The sequence below is a fragment of the Xenopus tropicalis genome, chromosome 5 (genome assembly GCF_000004195.4).
Source record: "Xenopus tropicalis strain Nigerian chromosome 5, UCB_Xtro_10.0, whole genome shotgun sequence".
Classification (NCBI taxonomy): domain Eukaryota; kingdom Metazoa; phylum Chordata; class Amphibia; order Anura; family Pipidae; genus Xenopus; species Xenopus tropicalis.
In genome coordinates, this window is record NC_030681.2 from 129574361 (window position 1) to 129590728 (window position 16368).

At 40.5% G+C, this 16368-nt stretch overlaps 1 protein-coding gene across 1 annotated transcript in view; it reads right to left on the minus strand.

Moving 5' to 3' along the window:
- Positions 1-12770: 12770 nt before the first annotated feature.
- Positions 12771-16368, minus strand: part of gk5 (glycerol kinase 5) — a 28749-nt gene continuing 25151 nt past the window's right edge. Inside the window, exons 14-16 of the mRNA XM_004917831.4 lie at positions 16030-16089; positions 15540-15673; positions 12771-14855 (exon numbers count right to left, since the gene is read on the minus strand). Of these exons, the coding sequence (XP_004917888.1) occupies positions 14587-14855; positions 15540-15673; positions 16030-16089 (463 nt within the window). The 3' untranslated portion in view covers positions 12771-14586. The remainder of the gene's footprint in view (positions 14856-15539; positions 15674-16029; positions 16090-16368) is intronic.

Below are 16368 nucleotides of genomic sequence, written 5' to 3' on the forward strand. Positions count from 1 at the left end.
TGCAAGGTATACAGTAGTAAATTCAGCTGCAGACCTTCAATGATCTGCTCTATTAGTTAATATGTTCATGGACTGCATGAGCAAGACCGCCAAGATATCTTACCATAGACACAAGAAAAATCTCTGATACTCGCAGGCCAGGTATTAGCAGTTATACCGTATGGTATGTTCCTCATGGTAGATGATTTTCAGCATGTGGTTACCAACAGCACTGGTGTGTGAGATGGGTAATGCACTTATATTAGTAAGGACCCCCACATTGATTTGGGATATATGATTTATAGACATCACATTGTTTTACTGAGACTATATTTCACTATTAATGGCAAAGTATTGAGAGAAAGACACTGTGATTTTAAGGATTTCCTTTTATATGCACATAGCATTTCCTGCTAACCGTGTCTTGTATCCACAAGGGGATGAACAAATCAGCAAACGAACCATGTTTTATACTTGAGCTTTCATAGGCACAAAGCAAAAGCACCAACAATGGCTCTTTGTTTTGAAAAACTGGCAATTCTATTGTTTTCAGCATTCCAAAAAGGACAGAATGTAATTGAATTAAGCAGAAATGGAAACCCAAGAAAGATAACAATACAAAGCGATTAAGGCTTAGAACACAAAAAAATGTACATCTACATAAAAACAAACATGTTACTTAAGCACAGAGGAGCCTGTGTTTATATCATGCAAAGGAGTATGGTATTATCATTTAACCTTTGGGCAGGCAGGTTTGTAACCTTTGGGTCAGATCTCTGTGATTCTTTATACAGTTGAAAATAAATATTAAATTGGGTTGCAAAATAAATTAATTTAGAGCCAGAATTATTCAAAACCAAATTCTGGATCCAGAGCTGAAATTTAGGAAAAAAACACCCAAATTTTGAGTACAGTGTTTTGTCCCCTACTGATACCATCTTCCCCATACAGCGGCATATTTAATATTAGGCAGTTAATAGATAAATGCAGGGCTGGGGAGATGTTCCAGGGCCTTGTGGATTTTCATTACTTCTCTTATTGGCAAATGTTCTATTAGCATACAAGTCTTAAGCTGGCCATACACGTGGCGATCCGACGATGTTTCGTACGACCATCGGTCGCACGAAACATCGTCAGATCCGCCACACACCATTCAGGGCTGAATCGGCAGGTAAGGAGGTAGAAACAATAGGATTTCTACCTCCTTCTGCCGATTCAGCTCTGAAGGGAGAATTTTGGTCAGGCGCCTTCTACGAGGTTTCGTACGATAATATCGGTGCGTGTATGGCCACCTTTACTGTGCTTCATCAGTATAGGCTGGGCCACTGAGGGGTCAACCTGATATCGAGAGCCACTCTCAAACATTAGACATAAAAAATGCTAAAGCATGTAGATTTTTCTAAGATGAAAATGTTTTTAAACTTGGGCCCTCTAGGGACAGAGAGATGATCTTGAAGGCCAGTCTAACATTGCTATGCTTTGTTAATTGAGGCACATTGTGCCTGTTTGCATGGATAAGTGGCTGTGATGGGTCTGTACGGTTTATTTAGTAAAATCGGTACTTGGCATATTAAAACCCCTCCATTCTGCACTTGTATAAATATGGATGGAGCTGACTCGAGGTGCCATACTTATGTGCTTAACAATAATGGCACACGCAGCAGTTCCAGGCTTTTTGTCACCCCATGGGAGGATGAAAAAAGTGCTCAAAATTGATTCCTATTAATATGAATGGCAGTTGCCTGGGATCGTAGGTGCACTTACATGTCAAGCAATTGTTGTGCTTGTATACTGACTGCCACATTTTCAGTTGTTAATGACCCTGCAGGCAGCTGCTGTTCAAATTATTCTGCCGTTTTTGTTGCCCACGCACATAGCAATAATTGGTCAAAACTCCCAGAACCACTATGTGTGCCATTGCCTTGACAGTTTGTACAGGGTGAAAAAGTGACTGTGTTCCAAATATAATACATAGAAATACATCCTTGGGTTCAAATTTACCAGATGCCAGAACATGTATCACATAATAACTTAATTCCTTTTGTTTTACGTCTATTCCCATTAGGAATGCACCGAATCCAGGATCCAGGTTCGCTATTTGGCCTTTTTCGGCAGGATTCAGATTCGGCTGAATCCATGCTCCTGGCTGAACCGAATCCTAATTGAAGGGTTAAATCCTAATTAGCAAATGCTAATTAGGATTTGATGGGTTAAATGTTGCCACATGAACACTGAAGTGGAAAATTTAACCCTTCTGTATCCTAATTAGCATGTGCTAATTCGGATTTGGTTCAGTATTTGGCGAATCCCTTACAATGGATTTGGGGGGCTCAGCCGAACCCGAAAAACTGGGTTTGGTGCAACCCTAATTCCTATATAGGTAGGCAATTAGTTATTGGATCCTCAGCCCTAAATGAGTAAAAAGCAGCACAGGTTGGAATAGAGACATTATATTGGATTCAAACTGAGTAAAATAGCATAAAGCAAACTGGACATTCCCTGTGCTACAGAGGTGTTACTCTTCTTCCCTGACACCTTAACATCAAAAGGAGACTATAGTTAAAATACAAGCAGCTCAGATATCAAAAGAAATATAAAGAATAGAGAATTTTGTTACATTGGCAAATGGATGATGTATCCTTTTATATGACTTGACTATGGAAGAAACCTCGTTGATTTATAACTTTAACAAATGAGACATGTTTGTTGCGCAGTGAACATTCCAATGAAATATTACTTTGTTTTTTCGTGTTTTTTCCCCCACTTTTATTTATTCTTCTTTTCTCATTTATGTTTTTCTTTTACTTATTGTATACTTTTATATCCTTTTTGTCTTTCCTAATTTCTGATCTGCGGTTTGATTTTCTACTGTTTTGTTACATTTTCCCTTGCTGTTACCTGATTACCTACCACTTTCGGTTTACCTATCAAATTTTCTATTTTCTAACATTATTTATATTTTACTTTTCCCTTGCTTTTTCATCTTCCTGATTTTGCATTCCTGTGTTCTCCCCAATACCTAGCTTATTGCTTTTTCTTTAGGACACTTCTATTCTTTTGCATGTGTCCCCTCCCCTCTTGTTCCTCTCACTCTTGTGCTCTCACTTTTGTCTGCTTGCTGTTCTGCGCTTACATTTTACTGCCATTGTCCCTCTCTGTTTTACCTTTGTCCAATATTCAAGTTCTGGCTTAATTTGTCTTGTATTTTGGCATAATTTATTCCTGGCTTTTATCTTCGAACAGACAGATCTGTTCCTAATCAGCACCTAAACCTCTCTAATATACGTTAATATTATTAGATGTGAAAAGACTTCTATTTAGGTATTCTAATGCAGTGCTGGAAGTTAAATGTAAATGTACCAGTGCAGACCTATTCCTATTAATACATAAAAATGATCATTTGGTTTTCAGTTAATTTATAAAACAAATTGTGATTACATCGGTGAATCACTGAGTTTACTCTGTAAGGTAGTCTGGTTAGTCAGTACTGTACTTTTTTTAATACATATCTTGAGAGCCCTGGATTTTGCTGTGTTCATTTGAACTTTAGAAAGTGGCAATTTCCTTTAATTGATCATAGGTTGATATGATTTGCTGAGTGACTTGTAATACCTTATTTGTAATTTACTCTGTAAGGGCAAGGGCAAAGAGGGTGTTTTGCCAGTCTAAATGCCCTTCTCATATAGTAGCCACTTCCACTTGACTAGAGTGCATAATACACCAAACATTTTGGCTGGCAGCCCAGTATAGCTCAGAAAGTTCGATTTACATGTTGACAGAAATTGCATGCAAAGCAGTAGAGTGCTTATTGTGTTTCACCAAGGAAAGCTGGGCATACAGCCTGACTAGCTGAACTTCCACTCAAATAAGCAATTCTTTAATGCTGCATACATGCATAAACCATTTGTATAGATACTAGTGATGTGCTGTACACACTGAGTTGTTCTTTCACAAGTGGCTATTGTCATTTACCAGTATTGCCACTTACCCAGTGTTGGACTGGCCGATCAGGATACCAGGAAAACTCCAGGTGGGCCTATGTGCCAGTGGACCCCCTGCTGACCCACTCATTTGGCCTTGTATAGTTATCAACAAAGAGGAAAAATGTAGTTAAGGATAGATAATAATATGTACAGAGAACTGACTAGGAGAACAAATAAAGTGAATGAAGAGAAAAATAAACATAGTCTTTAGAGTGAGCCAGCAGTCTACATTTTTCTTGTGGGCCCCTGGCACCCCAGTCTGACAGTGCCCTTTCCATAAGAAGAAACTATAATGTATGGGAGTAGGATGTTATGGGGATAGGTGTCATGCCAGTTAGCCAGAGGTTTTACTACTGAAGTTCTGTTACTCTGTTATTCCAAAGGCAACTCTATTATTTGTGGGGTCTGCAGGGAAGCAGTATATACAGCCAGGGGCATAACAATAGTCTGAGAGTGTAAATAGGTCACTGGGGTCTCAACCAATGTCCAAATGTTATATATGTTTGTATAGCAAGGCATCTTCCATAAGTTTTTTAGGGGCCCTAAAAGTTTTTGTAGCTGGGTCTAGTAATATCTCTTTCAATTGCTCAGTTCTGCTGAACCCTACCTAGTATATATGATAAGGCAGTTTCTGGTAAGTCTAGTAAGGCAAGATGAGTTAATATCACTTTGCATCAGAGCTGCCTACTCTGCAGCCTCCAGCGAACTACTAAAGGCTGTTGAGGGATGCTGGGAGTTGTATTTCAGCCATAGCTTTAGGTTGGATAAACCTGTTTTACATAATAGTGAGGCAGAGCTCAAGCCTTTGGCCCACAACTACTAAATGCTGTTCTGTCTGTTCTGCAAACCTAAAACTATAAAAAAAAAGTGTTCTGATAGCGTCAGTGCAGCCCACACAACCCTGTTAAGAGAAGTCAGTGGGTGGACCACAGAGCTGAACTTTAAAAGGAATATTTCAAGCATTTATATTATAATCCTGTTATTACATGTTCTGACTATAACCCCATCATAGACTTCTCTTAATGAGCCGATTCAGAGATCTAGCGAATAATAATGCTTACAGCAATATGAAACACATTTTTACAAGGTGACACATTATCTCTTGTTTTTAACCCAGCGACATGCCATTCACATTCCATGCAACACAACCCAGGCAAATGGTATTCAAGTCTGAACAGAGTTAAATAATGCTGGTAATACAGGGCCCATAGTTGTCCAGGCAGTTATTGAACCCATTCCAATGACAATTCTGTCCTTGCCCTAAATTGATGGCATTTGAAGACACATGGATGGCCAAATTGCTCTGATCCTTGTATTGAGAAATAAACAAGAAGATCACAAAGTAACAGTGAGGAAGACGCAAAACCGGTCACTTCCAGGACAGCCAGTGCCCTTCCCACACAACCCATTAAAGGAACAGTAACACCAAAAAATGAAAGTGTATAAAAATAATTAATATATTATGTACTATTGCCCTGCACTGGTAAAAGTTGTGTGTTTGATTCTTAAACACTACTACAGTTTATATAAATACCCTGCTGTGTAGCCATGGGGGCAGCCATTTAAATTGAAAAAAGGAGAAAAGGCACAGGTTACTAAGCAGATAACAGATAAGTAGCATAGATTCCCATTGTATTCTACACAGTTATCTGTTATCTTCTTATGTAACCTGTGCCTTTTCTCCTTTTTTCAATTTAAATGGCTGCCCCCATGGCTACACAACTGCTATTTCTATTAACTACAGTAGTCTTTCTGAAGCAAACACACAACTTTTACCAGTGCAGGGCAACAGTACATTATATATTAATTATTTTTATACACTTTCATTTTTTGGTGTTACTGTTCCTTTAACAACACTGTGGATTTACTATCCAGACTGACTACAATCCAAAAGAATAATGTGACTGTTTGCTGTAACTGCTTCTTCAGGGGCCCCCATGCAGAATAATGACCAGAGAATCCTGCCACAAACAGTCAGTTTACCCAACCATATCACTGTGTAACAACATCTTTATAGAGGGCCTATTCTCCCACATGACAGAATTAGGTTTCACTTAGTTGCTACTAATATACTATTGTTCCTCAGGCACAGCGGGGGCAGGCACAATAAGCATCTGAGGAGGCCAGTCGGCCATATTAGTGCAAACAGAGAAACAGACACAGAATGTTTATAAGGGAGTAACTAAAACACAAAATTTTAGATGTTCAGACTTTGCCAGTATAAGGGCATCTCTGCAATGTATCAACTGGGAAAGGCTTTTCATAGGGTTAAACACAGAAGGAAACTGGAATAGCTTTAAAATGTTGCTTAACAATTATACAGATCAGTATATATTCCTTGTAAGCAAGGAAAGGCATCGCAAAGCAAAACTTTTATGGTTGAATAAACGTGTTAGTGTCAAGGCTGGTAAGAAAAAAATGTGCTTTTAAAGCATTCAAAGCAGAAACTTTCATCAGGTACAAGGAAGCAAATAAAGCATGCAAAAAAGCAGCAAAAAAAGTTATCAGGCAAGCTAAAATAGAGATGGAAAGGGATATTGCAGCTAGGAGCAAAAGGAATCCAAATTATTTTAAAAAAAAATCTAAATAGTAAAAAAATGAAGCAAGAAGGGGTGGGAACCTTATTATCACAGGGGGGCAGTAATGGAAGAATGGTAGTGGATGTCATATACTTGGACTTTGCTAAAGCATTTGATACAGTAACACAGAGAAAGTTAATGATAAAATTGAGTAATATTGGCCTAGAACATAATATTTGTACTTGGATAGAGAACTGGCTGAAGGATAGATTGCAAAAAGTGGTGATTAATGGGACATTTTCTAATTGGACCAGTGTTGTTAGTGGAGTACCGCAGGGGTCAGTCCTTGGTCCTTTTGCCAACCTCTGATGGCAGATTCTGTGCCTATAAGAGGGGCTTGGATGATTTCTTGAACAAGCATAGTATCCAAGGCTACTGTGATACTAAAATCTACAGTTACTATTTATGTTAGGTATTAGGTGGGTTAGGTATTAGAAATTTACCAGCAATGTTCTTGAACCCTCATCCACCACTTAAGCTCCACCGAATTCTACGTCTATCTTACCCCTTGCCTTCCCTGTTCCTTGCAGATTCCACCCCACAGTCTATTCACTATTATATTGCTCTACCCCTTTACATCATCACCTGCCCCTTTATGTCGCAACTTTGCCCTGCCCCCTAGCATAATTGCATGCCCACCGCAGCCCAGCAGGTGTGATCCTTATCTAAAGGTACCAAAAACACACCAGGTAAAATATATAGAATTAAACTGTGTCTGTGGCATCTTACAGCAGCCCCTCTGACACATATTCTGGCCTGGGGACTATTAATAGTAATTTACTGGGAAACCGTGAATAAACTCTGCAATTGAATAATGTAATGAATCCTGTATCTCCATATATAACTTCTGTATTATGGTTGCTCAATCCTCAGCCTGGATCTCGCATCCTAATATCTGCCCATATAGTTATAGTCTTTGAACTCCTTTGTAACCTGCCTCACAAATTTTATATAGATTGTATTAAATATGTCAAAAGCGTGCACCTAGCTCACTGACATAAGGGGGCAACCTACTGTTAGTGATTTTAAGAATATAAACAGATTAAATAATAATAACTGATAATGGCAGTTCTAGCTACAAATAACATTCCTCCTCCATTGTGTACTGGAGCTCGACCTTGGGAAAACACTTCTTTGGCACTTTGCTGCCACGTCCTGATTTGCTCAAGGTGTGCTTCTTCTGTTTACAAGCAAGAAGATTTCAAAACAGATCATTGTTACTGATGGGAAGTTTCCAAGAGTGAGAATAGAGTTTATTATAGTTCACCAGAGGGGACCTCCACAGCTCTCTATTGACATTTATAGGATTTTTAGGAACATATTTAATAAAGGGTAAAAACAAAGATTGCTCTACTTTCAGACACTGTAAAATAAACCTCTTAAAATTCTATAAAAGTGAACAGAGAGCTGTGAACTTTGATAAAGTCTATTTTCACTTTTTAATATATGCCCACGTGTACAGAATAATCCCATAATCTACTCTTCCTGAACCACAGTAACAAGACAGCTGAAACTGCACTGTTTTTATCCATAGTAAGCAAACCATTTGCCTAGAAAATGACCCATTAGCCTAAGGGGCACAGAAGGTGAAAACACAGTTCACCACAGTTTTCTAGAAGGGACCTATGTAGCGCTCTGTCCACTTGTATGGGATATTTTGGGGCAAATTTAACAAAGGGCTTTCACATTGATAAATATGCCCTTAAATCCTATAAAAGCAAATAGGTTAGAGACTTGTATGGGGTTAACCACAACCCAAGTGTTTACCTGTGGGGCCTGCTACCTAATTAGATCCACAGCAACTTTATCCACAACCAGACATACTGCTCACCATAAAGGGGAACTTTTGTCAAAATTACATTTCAATATCAGCTCAACCTTATGTATATAACGGCATTTCTAAATCTAACCAATAACAATTGTGCACAGTTTCTGAAATAATCATGTTACTTTTTATTATTGTCTTGTTAACAATCTGCCTCTCCACAAGCAGGAGTTGGAGTCAGATTTTAATAGAGAGTTTGGTCAGATCTGCTGCCTAGATTCCAAAATGAAGGATTCGGCCGAGTCCCTAACAGAATCTGAACTTTGCATATGTGAATAAGGGCAAGAAAGGCTTGTAAAATGTGCACTATGTGCATGCCCAACAAAGTCATATGATTTGAAGGGTTCAGATTTAGTTCGGCAAGGCTCTTGGATTTGGCTGAATCCTGCTGAAAAAGGCTTTGGATTTGGCCGAATCCAGGATTTGGTACACCCCTAATCAAAACATCTGTTTGCAAGTTTGGAATTCTAGCTCTGAATTTTAAGGCTTTATCTTTGTAAGCAATCCAGTGGAAATGTTCATGTCCCCTCCCAGTGAGGGTTTAAATCTCTCATGTCAGGCACAGGTAGGGTTGCCACCTGTCCGGTTTTTGACCCAGACAGCCCATTTTCTGGAAGGGTTGTCCATGCCTTAACTGCTTGTATGGTTTTCCTACTTTGGCTGATTGCCATATCATGTCCCCGCCCTGTCCCCCAATCTCAACTGGGCCTGCAACCCCTTGTGTCCTGCCGGACACTTTCTCCAACATGAATCCAGTGAGAAAAATTGTGCATAAAGGAGGGGGTGGAGGACCTGGCTGCACAGCCTGTACCTGGGCCCATCAGGACTAGTTATGTTACTGAAGTGCATGTTGCCATACTGCTTGGCATTCTCATGAGGCCATAGGCAAACACTTCCTTTCCCGTGTGCATGTTCCTTCAGGTTCTCACAGGAAAAAAAGATGATCAGACAGTTTCTGCTGCTGCGTGTAGGCCAGCATGGGAGATTGGCCAAAGTAATGGCTTGCACTTTGGTAGTTGGGGTGCATCCTATAGTATTACGCCTAGATTGGAAGACTTTGGGTATAACCAGAGAACACACATATACCTGTTCAACTTGCCCCCAAACAGCACAACAGTTCTTGTCAGAGCAAGCTACATCAGCTAGGGCATGTGTATGGCCCCGGCTTTTCACTTCCATTGTCACAACACTATTAATGAACGAGCATAATTTATTATTGCCGACTACAAATATTAAGGCAAGGTGATTAATACCAGCCCACTCTATGAATGGCAGCATTCAGGGGAAGAACACAGTAGGTTTCAATAAAGCTGCATGCTGTTTGTCAGACAGTCATTTAAAAATAAAGATATTGTAATGTTCTCGTTTCTACTCTTAATTGCAGAAATAAAGCAGTTTTCCCTGGGAGGGAATCTCACTCTAGTTAGGCATGGAATGGGCTGGAACTGGAGCAGGACTGCAAGTGAGAGAAGGGACTGCAGTTTCCCTGTCCCCCAATTCAGGCACGCTGACTAACTGGATTAGGCCACCTGTCACCCATATGCCGCTTAAACATCTCAACTTTCAGGAGGCAGCGACTGAGAGGATAATCGCCCTTATGTCTGCTCCTCCAGCCTTTTTTATAGAGACTCCCGCCCCTCCTCCCTAGCCCTCCCAAGGGGCACTCACAAAAAGAGATTATCCTCCCCTTGTCCTGCCACAAACAGCCTTGCTGTCTTGTAACCCTTTGAGGTCCAAGAGTGTTAATACCTACTGTATATACAAATACTGAGGCCTAAATATATGGTATGGGCCACGTGTACAGTGCACTTCTGCATTGATACTCCTACACATATTGTAGAATAGCAGCAGACACTTCTTCTAACATCTGTGGCTATGAATCATTTTGGTAACAATGGACATTGGGTTTTTGAATAGGCTGAGGCTAAATCTGTGCCTAAACTTTCCACTGTGGCTCTTTAGGAAGAGTTATATTCAGTTAGGAACTAGCAACAGGGTGCAGAGTTAAAGGGGTTAACTTTTAGTATATTATAGAATGGCCAATTCTTAGCAACTTTTCAAATAGTCTTGATTATTTTTTTTTATTATTATTATAGTTTTTGAATTATTTGCCTTCTTCTGACTCTTTTGAGCTTCCAAATGGGAGTCACTGACCCTGGCATCCCATAAATTGAGCTGTGAGGCTACAATTTTATTGTTGCTGTCATTTTTATTAATTATCTTTTGTCCAGGTGGTCTCCTGTTCATATTCTAGCTGCTAAAAATTCCAAACTGGTGAGCTGCTAAACAAAATGTTAAATAATTAAAAAAAATACAAATAATAAAAAATGGAGACCAAATGCCAATTTACTACATCATACTAAAAGTTAATGCAAAGGTGAACAGCCCCTTTAAGTAGATTGCGGGGAGGCTGTCAGCGCAGCGGCAAAGAAGGGGTACAAGAGGGGGGTGGTGCCTGCAGGACACCAGTTACTGTACTGCCCCCCCCCCCCAGTGGTGCACAATGATTGGCTGCTCCACAACATTCCCTCTAATTTATTTTTTCCATGTGAACAGATATGATATGGCCTGTGCATTTCTAACAAACTATGTGTATGCAGCGGTTTTTCCCCAGAATTCTTTAGACGCAGGGGAGCTGCATCTTTTGCATGGCGCACAGAGAAAGTTGAGTACCCCACAGAGAAAGTTGAGTACTTGAGTACCCCCATTCTACCCAGTTGGCAGGGTCCTTGCTTCAGAGGGATTTTTTTTAGACTAGAGCACTCTACCCTGGGTAGTGTTCCCTGAAATACTTAACCAAACAATTCATTGCTGACTGAGGCCATTACAAATTATGCCCCCAATCTGGCCTAAATCCATTCTCCTGTAAGTCTGTCCTCTCTTATGGTTTGGTTTCTTCTTTCTGGGCCCCCCACAGCGACCGTGCCCCAGACATGACTTCCATATGATTTTTCATACAGAGCTCATTAGCAAGGCCCTTACCCGGCACTCACTGGTCCAGCTACAGGCAAGCAGAAGCAAAAGTGGGCCCAGTGGGCTTTACAGAACCGGCATGTGTCTCCTACTTTAGGAACCCCTACGGCCATCTGATTAAAACTGCCCATGCCCTGATTTGCTCACGTAGTTTGGCGGATTTCAAGCATACTACTTAACTATCTGAGCACGTCTGTTAAAACAAATAATGATCAAGGTGGATCAAGGATTCTCTCTCCTCACAGAAAATTTCTGTCAATTGGGCAAAATGAAATAAGTGAATGGATTACGGTAGAACCCCCATTATTACGTTTTCCAGGAAAAAAGTGGTGTAAAATACAGGAAACTGTAAAATCAGGGAAATGTATTATATATTGGTGGGACCTAAAAAAAAAAGTGTAAAATGAGGAAAAACTTAAAATCAGGGTATATAAAATTAAGGTTTAACTGCAACTGATAAGAGGCCATAAAGAGATGCCCCCTTGTACAGTATCTGTCTGTTTGGTCTGTGGTAGGACTGGTCAGAATACCATATGGGTGAGCTTGTGTTGGCCTTCTGTACTATTAAATGCAGTGCTAATATGACCCACGTCAGGGGATTTTGTATTACTCAACAGTCAAGATAATGTAATATAAAGAGATTGCTGCAAATAAATGTCAGAATTATCTGCAGTTTCACAGGTTGCAGCTAGAGGGCATCATCTTCAACTGGGATCTACAGTCTACATTTTGCAGTTCATGACATATGCTATGTGTTCCATAAATAAAATGCTGGGATCTCACTGGACACCATTGCCTTGCCCAAGCAGCAGCTGATTCAGTGTGATTAACAAATAAACAGAATCCCTTTAATGCCTGTTATAACAATATATAAATACCATAACATGCACATCAATGGACTTGTGGGGCTACACAGTAAATGGCACCTGGGTTACAACACTGTATAATACCCTAAAGCTGGAAGTGACCCTGGTGCCCTGGGAGCTCACACAATTGAACCCATGTAGCATTAATAACTTCCTTCCCACCAGGAGCCCCCACCTCTCTCAGGATCAATGTTTAAACTTGAGAGTTTCCCCCATGTAGCTGCATGGCACAGCATAGCACAGGTAGGGTAATATTAGAAACAGTAACTAGTAACACAGTAAATGCTACTTGCCGATTGGCTGCTATGAGTTATTAGTAGCCCACTAACATGCCAATAGGGGTGCCCAACTCAGAGCAGGTTGGATCGTATTTCTATGGCTCAGTAAATGGTTTTGGGCCCGTAAAGTAACAGGTAACAGAAAACTGCATGATTGCTTGATTTTCTGCACCCCCCATGCCCTTTCTATATGCTCATTTCCATTTATAGTAGCAAAGCCACCTTTGTGTATGTAAATATGATGGGGGCACGGAGCATTGTGGCTTTTATAGTAAACACTGGTTGCATCAGGCAGAAAGGAACCATTTATTTTTTATTATTCAAAACAGTCAATTTACAAAGATAACAAAATAAACTGCATTTGTTACAAAGCTCAATTCATTCATTCACAGTGATTATACAAGGTCCAGTTATGTACTTGCAAGTTTCTTAGATTATTTTTAATACAAACTCATGGCAACATCACAGAACAGAGGAAGCCTGAAGAGGTCCAAAAAGACTTGTGCTATTGCTTATGGACACTGCCCCCCATCCCTTATGTTCTAACCTGGTTGTGTAGTGTAAAGCCCAGTGCATTGTGGGCAGACACCTAGGTTTTATATCTGCTGTGGCACTCACACACTGGGGGTGTCAACTACTCTCCATCAGCAGCACAAGCAGATATTTCTATGTTATTTACCACATACTGGGAGTCATTGACTTTTTCCCTGGTGTGCAAGAACGTGCCCCCTAGTGCTCATCTAACAAGCCGCTGATCCCCCAATGGAATGCCCCACTCAGCTCCACGTGCCAGACTGAACAAATGATTAAGCATATGGTACTGATAGCAAACACCTACAGTATATATGGCTGCTCTGCCTTATATATGTATTTATCAAAGTGTGAAAGTGAGAGTTCCACCATTTGATTAATATGCTCCCTAAAATCTAATACAAGTGAATAGAGATGGGCCCAATTTTCCTCTTGCAAGCTGTAAAAAGCTCTAGCTCACCTGATAAATATGCCTCAATGTGTCAGACTGTACAGTACTAAGTGCATCAGTTGCCCATGTGCTAAAAATGTAATATTGAGCCACACCACTGAGGAAGCCATAAACTATTCTTCTGTATGTAGCTTTTCTCAAAAGCATAGTAGCTTGGCAGGGTAGCACCATCTCACGCATTCTCTGCGATCATCTGACAACAGCAATTAAGATCTGATCAATAGCTTTGCATTATGTGTAAGATAGCAATGTACTTTTGTACTGGTCAGGAGATGCTTATTATAAGATAATGCAACTGGCCATGGATATGAGCAGAGGTAAACAGTTAGGATCACCATATGGGGGTTACCTTGATATGTATATGGAAGCATTTTTATGCCTGCATGCACTCACACATGCCATTTACTCTCTGTTGGCATTTTAGCAGAGTTATTCAGCAAGAATGAGTGGCAAATGTTGATTGGTAGGAGCAGCCTACTTTACCTGAAGTTAGTAGAATACTTGGAAATACACAGTATTAGTTTAGGGGCATTAACCGTTTTTTGGGTTTGTTCGTAAACTCTTTCTACCCTTTCCCTTTACCCCCTTGCTATATCAGCAGATTTAAGGCTTCTAAAAACATCAAAAGATAAAACCAAATATAAAAAAGCAGCACATTGAACAGTTTGGGTAGGCTGTGCCTGAAACCCATTAACCTGGCACACAAAAATATTTGCACTAGAATTCCTGCTTTTTATCCTTCATATATTCTCCCCCCACTGTGCTAGGGTACGTGCCAAGCAAGGGTATGCAAGGAGATTGTTGTCATTCTCTGCTATACAGGGGTGCATCTGGGAATCGTGTGTCTCTGTACTGTCAAGCATTACCTCTATACACAACTGGCAGCAATCTTTATGCAGGGACACAAAGAACATATATACTGGTATACGGACGGCAGAGGCACCCCATGGCATGCCAGTTATGGAACAGTCTCCCTACTGCTGGAGCAGCACAGTCTGCATAGCCCTCTCCTCTGGACCCCCCAGAATTCTCAGCGCCAAATATCTGATTGTTAGAGAACAGACAAGGGAGTAAAGTAAAGCATGGGTGCCCCTTAGACCCAAATATAGGGTTATTAGTAATTAACTGATGGGGAAACCGGTCCGTAGGTGCAACAGGAGCAGAAACACCAACCAAAAAAACCATCCCAGTGCATTCCAGACTCTAACTGGCTGAAACCATGCTGTCAAGGACTTCCTCGCTGCGGTGGTATTGTACCAGTTGGAGCATCGCTGCAGGGCCACCTCCCAGCTTCCCATTGACTGTTCATACTCTTTCCACTTAGCCTGAGGCTCAAATTCACACTGAGTTGTCCTCAGTTTTTTCAGCTCGTCTTTAGTTGACCATAAACCTACAGTGTAAAGAGAAAAACAGTTAGGTGCAGGCCCAGACTGACAAACTTTTGGTTCTGGCGAATGCCAGAGGGGCCGCTGTAAGATGCCATGGTCACTATTAAGTGTGCTGGTGGGGGGGCTATTTGAGTCTCTATGTATTTCAAATGCCAGGGTCTATTTTAAATCCCAGCCCAGGAACAAATGTAAATTTCACATGATTCCCATAACCAGCAATGGGGTGATTTGGGACATCTGATGTTGCATTTAAAACAGGAAAACTGTAGGGTTGACATCAGCTGGTATTTCACTGACCTAGCTGGTAAAACACCATCAAAGGCTGGGGCTGATATTACAAGTGTCAGGCATTCCAGTACAGAAAATAACTGGCACCATGGAAGGGGGAACATTGCTGGTCCTAACTGGACATCCCTCTACCCCCAAAGTTCCCTGCAGCTGCAGGTTCTTCTTCAATTATTGTTTTGCCACTGCTCAAGATGTTGCTGAACTTCTTGTAGGTCAACAATATTTGGAAGGCCTCTAGATGGCCATCACTGACACAAAACATTCTTTATCTGTATAGTTAGTAACTTCAATATATATATGAATAAGAGCTTCACTGGCATCAATCACAATATGAGGCTATGGTCAAATGACAGTTAGCAGCATCCTCAGCTATGCGTTTTTACATATAATATACATACCCACAGCCAAACCAGCAAGGAAAGCAGCTCCCAGAGAAGACATGTCTGTGTGTTTTGGTTTGTCAATAGTTTGACCAAGTAAATCTGCTGTCATCTGCATGATAAAGTTGTTATTACTGACACCACCATCTGCCCTATAAAAGACAACAAAAGGAACTGTTCAAATTGGACACACTAACATTTTTGTTGTGTTGTTTAGTAAATATTGATTTGTTAACTTGCTGAACATATTTCCAGTAAGATACAGGGCATGATCTATTATCCTATATCTAGAAGGCTCATCTATATTTACTACACTGCTGTCTGGAGAGGTTTGTGCCTCATTTGGCTCGAGGAATGGAAGCTGAGGCAAGGCAAACTGAACTTACAAACAATGGTGCCTAACAGTTTCCAGGCCTGTCATCTCCTCAGTGACTTGCTTGTCATGATGCCATAGCAGGAATCCTAAGGGTATATAAACATGGCACTTTATATTACCTACTTTACTTACCTGATAAGTGTGATGGGGATAGTGGTTTCCCTGAGCACAGTGTCGTACAGCTGCTTATTCCTGCAGGTGAAACAAATGGATTTAGTATCATGGTGACCACATACCATGGATAAGAAAGGGTTTTCTTTAAGTTGAGTAAATGCACTGGGGAATTAGAATATAGGCCAACAAAATTGTATAATACAGGTATGGAATCCATTGGAAACATGTTATCCAGAAATCTCTGATTTACTTGAAGGCCCTTTCCTATAGAACCCATTAAAAGCAAATCACTATAAAATCACTTTAAAACATTTCCTTTTTCTCCATGACAATAAAACAGTACCTTTGTACTTGATC